The sequence below is a fragment of the Branchiostoma lanceolatum genome, chromosome 8 (genome assembly GCF_035083965.1).
Source record: "Branchiostoma lanceolatum isolate klBraLanc5 chromosome 8, klBraLanc5.hap2, whole genome shotgun sequence".
Classification (NCBI taxonomy): domain Eukaryota; kingdom Metazoa; phylum Chordata; class Leptocardii; order Amphioxiformes; family Branchiostomatidae; genus Branchiostoma; species Branchiostoma lanceolatum.
Genome location: NC_089729.1, coordinates 14136798 through 14144508, shown reverse-complemented (window position 1 = coordinate 14144508; position 7711 = coordinate 14136798). Strand labels below are relative to the sequence as shown.

Here is a 7711-nt window from a genome sequence, read left to right as displayed (position 1 = left end):
GAGGCAACGTGCTGTCTGTAAATACGAAAAAAATGATGGTGTGTACGTTTAGATTGGGGGGGGGGCTGGTGGCAACCTCTCATAGATATAAGCCAAGCCACATTAAAATAGTCCTGTCCACCTTTACATAGTTGACCCCACCCTCTTCTCCGTGTCTCAATTCGCTTTGTGAAAGTTTGCATTTATTTTGTATATTGGCATACTATTGCTCAGTTGGTATCAGGACAACTCGGCCCCTGGGACAACTCGGCCCCTAGCCATTCAGGACAACTAGGCCCCTAGCTCAGGACAACTCGACACCGAGTCCTAAAACTGGCATAGATCAGCAAACAGAAAAGAAACTTTTTGAAATCCATGTGAGGAATAAAACATGTTTAACTGCCAAACATTTCGTCTAAAAACTAGGAAATTGTGGAACCCTGCAGGTCACTTCGCCAGAACGCTTGAATATCAATAAAGGAAGTTTTATCATCTCGGTTGTCTCGACGCGTTTTGAAAGCCTACAAAGTGTTAAAATCTATGACCAACAAAACAGAATGAACTGCTATATACATTTTGTTTCATCGGTAATAAGTTATAAGCACTTTCATAACAGAACATAAGCGTAGCGAGTTCGTGAAAGAGCGTCAAAAATAACAAACAAATTGGCGTCGCCGCACCGGCCCGCAACATGTTTTTGACGGTCTTGTAAAGTTTGAGACTTACGAAAATAAAAAAATGCTTATGTATGGACTGAGTTTTGTTTCTTAAAATTCTTATTCCACTTATCAGCCTGTCAGATCGGTAGAATTGTCACTCTTCGAATACACTTATCATGCACTGAATATTAAATAGGTGCCGAGTTGTCCTGAGCTTGGTGCCGAGTTGTCTTGAATGGCCAGGGGCCGAGTTGTCCCAGTGGCCGAGTTGTCCCAGGGGCCAAGTTGTCTCAAATCAAATCCACAGCAACTATTTTTCCTCAATCCCTTGAGATGTCCAAGAAAATCTAGGGGGGAAACAAAAGCTTCACATATCTTGTCAAATTTTGCTAGCTGTTAAAGACATTGGCTGGATGTGTGGCAGTGAGAAAGCCAGACAGACATACAATACGTACAGAATTCATATTTGGCGCTAGTAAAACCAAGGATAAAACCTCCTTCGTAATTATAAAACCCAGACAGTTTGAATGACAAAATCAGGGTAAATTAACACATGAATATTTCCATAATAAGGGAGAGGGCCTCGTGAGACATGAAATAACTTCGGTGGGCGTGGTAGATCTATATCCACGTTATACTATGCAACCTCAAACTGATCCCAGTTGCCCTATATTCAGTACCTATGATGAAGTCTCCCATGATTAAGAGACCTACATGTGGGTTTGGATAACTTGATCAACCAACGATTCCTGGTGCTCTGAATCTGCGGATATGTATGTATGATTTGCATAGTAGTCTGTATCTGAGGTCAGAGTTTAAACATAGCCTTTAGGCAACTTCCGTAGAATATATTAAACTGTTGAAAAACCGGTTGGTTCAGTTTTGGCACTGCAATTCGTCGACTACACTCCTTCTGGTGAGTACATAGTCTGTGTTATACAATCTCCAATCCAGTCTACCGTGTACTGACCAGGCTCTCTTCGGGGTAGAAGAAGGTTTCCACTGCTTGTATAATCTTTGGCACACGGTAAGAGTTTTAACGCACCGCGGTGGGTTCTAATTAGTCGGTACGGCCATGAGGTTCCGTCTCTTTCCTCAACAAAAATTCCAGAGCCTATGGCCCATGGTTGGACGGCTCTTGTGGAGCGAGATTTAGTCAGGTGTAGTGGTCACACCTGGATTCTATATACCTACAAAACTAGCCTCTATAGCAGGCTCTCTGGTAGCCTCCGTTGCAGGCTAGCGCTTCCTCACGGCGATTATTTCTTAACTTACCGGGGCCAGGTTCTTTGGCTGGGGGGGGGGGGGGGCGTGGGGGCGTATCTGCTTGTGGACAGTATCTGCTTGAATCCCCGTATCTGCTTGGGATCCTGTGTGCGGTTACTGGATCCCAAGCAGTATCGCCGAGGTAAGCCTGCAACGGAGGCTTGCTCTCTGGGCCTTTTTGGGGCTGATAACAGTACACTTTTCTTGGTGACCTCATTTTGTACTGGGTCGTTTGTGCAGCCGGCCTGTAACCGTTGGGGACAAAAAAGGCCCAGAGGGCCCGCTATGGACTCTCAGGTTACTACAACACTGGGAGAGTCGGTCACAGTAACAGTAGATGTAAGTCAGTCAGGTGTAACAGTAGATGTAAGTCAGTCAGGTGTAACAGTAGATTCCAGTTGGATATAGGCAAACTTTGCACAATTGATCGCTTTCCCTTGTATGCTTTGTACAAAAAATATTCCCATTCGGAAAGTCAGACATGTTTGTGTACAAGTCAATGTACATAGCGCACTATAGATATAGATAGATATATTGAGCTACTCAGCTATTCTTTGATAAAAAGTGGGTAATACAGGCCTCCGACTGGGATTTCGCCTTAGAAAACCAGGGCAGTCGGTCACAGGTGTCAGCCAGTAAGTTGTAGGGTTGGTGGAATTAGCTGTCCGGTCCGATCAGCGGAAACAAAGGTCCGGTCTGATTTTGGGGTGACAGCTATTTCCGCCGATTGTACTGGACAGCTAATTCCACCAACCCGTAAGTTGTAGTAAGTTCAGTGTCTGTTACCTACGCTACAGGTTGTTCGCAGATTCCAGTAAACATTTCAACATGAGCTGGCAGGGGTATGTAGACACTAACCTGGTGGGGACTGGCCATGTCAGCAAGGCGGCCATCCTGGGCTCGGATGGGAGCATCTGGGCCAAAAGTGCTGATTTCAATGTAAGTAGTAAGGCTTTTCATTTGACCCTATATATGCGCAATGGTTAACGAGTACGTCTTTAAAGCAAACAAGAGTCCGTAGGACACAATTCTCCGTGAAGTATTTATAGTATGTACAAGTATTGACCCACACAAACTTTGCATCTCTGCACAGTCCAAGTAGTGTTTTAGAGCAAGTAAAGAAAAAGTGTTTGTTTATCTTTTTCTTTCAATACAGGAGTGGTCAACCTGCTGAAAAGTATGTTTTTACAGCATGACATAGATGGGATCTAGAAATTCCGGGAAAAGTTACAAAGTTAGATCTAGATGGCCCCTTTTCAATTATCAACGAACCATTCAGCCTTACAACTAAGATGTATCAGAAATCACAAATATGCAGTAAATCCTCTTTCCACAATTTATTGCAGGCCGACCTGATCTATAGCTATCAAGATATTTGCAATAAAAAAGGCTAATCTATATTATCGTAACATTTCACGAAGGTCAAAGGTCACCGGATCTAACCACCCGGAAGTGACACTGGCGCGCGCACTTTTCTGAGAGATATTTCTCAACAATCTTTCATCCCCTGCGTAAACTTTTTACATTGTCACAGCCTCCGTATTATAAACTACAAGTGTGGTAAGTTTGAAGGTCCAGAGATTTCCCATTCTCACACTGTGCGTAAAAGTGCATCGTCCGTCCCGTGCGCACATACTGTAAGCGAGTTGCGAGTGGACAAGGCATACTTAATACACAGACTGGAGGTCACACTACACATGTTCGCAGCTAAAACTCACAATTCCCGTTGCCGCATTGGTATGTAACTTGGTATATCGTTTGCTAGGTTGCGTGTGGTGATGCACGTTGTCTATTTTTCAATGTAACAGTGACTATACGATCACAGCAAGTAAGGAAGATTTATACCCCGTATCTGCCTGAAGTATTCCAGTCATGCATAACGGATTATAACATGGTCCCTATGGCAGGGCAGTGGGACATAGCATTAATTATAGGGGTGCAATTACGATATTGGATTGACGTTTAAAGTAGTTATGGTGTAAAAAAGCTATTGTGCATCACCACGCCGAACCAGGCAAACGATATGCCAAGTTACACACCAATGCGACGACGGGATCGTGAGTTATAGCTGCGAACGCGCAAACAAATACATTCCCAATACTCCCAGAAGGAGGTCACACCTCCTCCCCGGAGTAACAAAGATACCATTGCTTAATCCAATTATCCACCAATATGGTCACCGGAGGATTCAAATTATAATTACTATGACGTCATTGAAAAGCCTGTATATGATTAGGCCTTGGAAAAGTAATGCTGTGTTTCTTATTACGGTATTGGAAAAAATAGGGCAGATAGATTGCGAGGAACATATGGGTTTGGTGGGTTTGTTTATATCACTATTGTACATGTTTATAAACGATTCTACAAAGTTTTTATCATTTTGTACATTGCCCCTCTGGAAAACGTTTTGGGTCAGCAGTATTTGGTAGGCAAGCGGAAATACAACGTATATTTCTCCACCACCCTGCCGAAAAAGAATGGAAATTTTTTGAAACATGGATCAAATTGTAAACTGCTAAGAAATTATCCCAATTCTTTACTTTATTTCAAAGGCATCCAGAGCATTTTATGGGGCTTGAAACATGACTATAAAACTCCAATGTCTAGTCATTCCTGCACATTGTAAGTTTCAATAACCTATTTGGTAGGCAAGCGGAAATACAATGTTTATTTCTCCACCACCCTGCCGAAAAAGAATGGAAATTTTTTGAAACATGGATCAAATTGTAAACTGCTAAGAAATTATCCCAATTCTTTACTTTATTTCAAAGGCATCCAGAGCATTTTATGAGGCTTGAAACATGACTATAAAACTCCAATGTCTAGTCATTCCTGCACATAGTAAGTTTCAATAACACTATACCAATGCAAATCGACATTAAAAGATACAATGTCGTTTTGTGGTGAGAACTGATAGAAAATCCAAGCCCTAATAGACTGTCTGTCCATCACAATTAGCGGTTCGACCAATGAGAGAGTGACTGCATGTCCATCAAATATTTACATTTTATGTTTTAATTGGGCGGGACTATGGTATCGGTCTATTCATAATAGGCGCATGAAACTAAAAGATTACTAAATCAAATGTCAATTTCATAAAGATTACAGCAACAAGAATATTTCCAGTTTTCAAGCCTCATAAAATGCTCTGGGTCCTTTAAAATTCAAGTATGTGTTTTGGGGCTGTGTGTCTGTGTGTATTATCTGTGTGTGAATACTTGGAGTATTTAAATGCATGCATCATTATTCTAGCAGATACGACATGCAATGAATATCTTCTGTGCATGACGGGTTTTTTCTGATATCTCCCTGTCTGTAGATATCTGCAACAGAAGCACAAAAAATTGCTAAAGATCTCCCTATTGCAGACGCCATACGTTCAGGTAAGCAAGGGTTACATATATTCACATATATGTACATATATCAACATACTAGTTCTACCAGTTCCAAACGCATCTTCATCGTGTCAAAACACTAAATCCCGAAAGGCTCAAAACATTTCGTGGCATCACAAAGCGAAATAAAGAATAACATTATAATCCATTCAAATTAGGCCTCATTGACATAATTTATGAGGAAATGAGAAACAAAACGAGCAACTAATCATAAATAATCAAAGCAAATGAGACATTGTTTTCAGAATCAATGTGAAGACAATTGTGATACGTCACTCGAAAAGGTTAACGTCAGCCACAATTCCAACGTCCGAATCCAGTATTAGAATTTTCGACAGCGGTGCACTCGGCGCACGCGAAAGGCATTCGAAATATTTTCCTGGACGCCCATAAGATAAAAGTAGAAGCCATGTGATAACCTAAGTTATAATTCGGTCCGGAACACTCTGACCCGTATCAAGGCTTTTCGCGGCCCAGCTACGACATAATATGTTTCGTATCATGCATTTCCGTTGCCTATTACATTTGTTGGTAAGGCTTTTCAGTGTTATTTAGAGTACCTGATTGATTTTTTTGGTTGGTTGCATTTCTAGCTGGAGTGACGGTAGGGGAGGTGAAATACATGTGTCTTCGAGCGGATGGAAGCTTTGTCTACGCGAAAAAGAAGGACTGTGGTGGGATGTGCATCGTGAAATGCACTCAGTGTAAGTACATGAATAACAGAGTTCTTTATTCATAACAACATATTTACAACCGGTCCACGTTTCGGTGACCGCCTGTCACTTTCCTCAAGAGAGACCACTGCAAGTCGTTGAGGAAGATTGATTGAGAAATCATGTTACAGTTTAACTAGCTTGTTGCGTTGCAGCCGCGGCCGGGTCCCAGGTTGATTTTAACTCGGACCGCGGGGTGAACAAATAAATGTCGTTAGCTAATCGTGAGAATATCGAGAGGTCCATTAGCCTTTTTTGTGTGGTATTTGAGTTATTGTGTAAGAACGCGTAGTAAGAATTGTACATCTTTATTCAGTTCATTAATATTCTTGCGCTTGTACAATGTCTATACATATATATGAATATGCTAGTGTTCTGGAACATTCCAGTGTTATAGACTAGTGTATTTGTTAGATCACTCGGTCGAAATCTAAAAACAAAATAAAAAGAAGAGAATTCCTACCGATTTAAGTATAGCAAAGTATAATATACGAGGGTGGTACAAAAACAAACGTCTTTTTTATCATAGCAGGTTAATTTTTGTATGAAATGAGTTGAAATTCGGCACAAATGTAAAGGAACATCTCTTCTTGAGACGAGGGTGGTACAAAAACAAGCGCCTTTTTTATCATAGCAGGTTAATTTTTGTATGAAATGAGTTGAAATTCGGCACAAATGTAAAGGAACATCTCTTCTTGAGACGAGGGTGGTACAAAAACAAACGCCTTTTTTATCATAGCAGGTTAATTTTTGTATGAAATGAGTTGAAATTCGGCACAAATGTAAAGGAACATCTCTTCTTGAGACTTAAGTATCTCAATCTGTTTTTCATATTTTTGCCAGCGACTCTTGAGTTGACTACACCCTTTCAAATCATTTCATACAAAAATGAACCTGCTATGATAAAAAACTTTTTTTTTTTAATCACACTCGTACACGTACTCTCACTAATAGAGGTCTTTCAAACAATTTTCAGGACCGTGTTCATAAACACATCACTAATTCTCCTAGTCATGATTTCCGATTGAAAAGTGTCCCCTTTTGTATTTCCTCCCGCAGGTATCCTTATCGGCATGTATGCAGAGGGTGCCCAGGCGGGTAGCTGCAACGACGTTGTTGAAAAACTGGGAGACTATCTGAAAGGTGCGGGCTACTGAGCAGGCAGCCGTCTGGGCAGCAAACTTGGATGTTTCGAACAGTGCACATGTAGTCTCTACCAGGCTCCATAGGTCTCTGGAAAAATAGTAGAAATTGCATGGCCAAATAGACAGAAAACATGCATGGAAGTACAATTTGCGACCCCAGGCCAGCTAACTCCTTGGCATGTTATCTGTCAATTTGGCCAATTTCTACTATTTTTCCCATGGAGCCTGGTAGAGGCTAGTGCAAAGGAACTACCAACAATATCCGCCACCCAGTCGGACAACTAGGATTAAAGTTCCGACTTCAATAATAATTCTTTTAATTGAATACAACAATCTTAGTGTAGTGTTTTGATATAATCCACAAGGTGAAAGCATAGTCCCCACAGCATTATAATACCTGTGGTGTATCCTATCAGCAGCCCCTCTAATGTAAGAATTCCAGAATTCTGTCAAGCCAGAGAATGGATTTATAGAATAAAGGTGACTGACCAATACTGACCACTACAAATGTTCTCTTTTTTGTCATGCTTCTCTTAAACTTGGGGACAGACCGG

At 41.2% G+C, this 7711-nt stretch overlaps 1 protein-coding gene across 3 annotated transcripts; it reads left to right on the top strand.

Moving 5' to 3' along the window:
• Positions 1-1387: 1387 nt before the first annotated feature.
• LOC136440290 (profilin-1A-like) lies at positions 1388-7655 on the top strand. Of its 3 annotated transcripts, none has more exons than XM_066436230.1 (5): positions 1388-1411; positions 2702-2843; positions 5224-5287; positions 5893-6003; positions 7072-7655. In XM_066436230.1, coding segments are annotated over exons 1-5 (417 nt in total). In that variant the 5' UTR covers positions 1388-1409; the 3' UTR covers positions 7170-7655. The 3 variants fall into 3 exon arrangements, with proteins under 3 accessions (XP_066292327.1, XP_066292329.1, XP_066292328.1); XM_066436232.1 differs by lacking the exon at positions 1388-1411 and adding an exon at positions 1436-1554; XM_066436231.1 differs by lacking the exon at positions 1388-1411 and adding an exon at positions 1551-1665.
• The last annotated feature ends 56 nt before the right edge of the window (positions 7656-7711 follow it).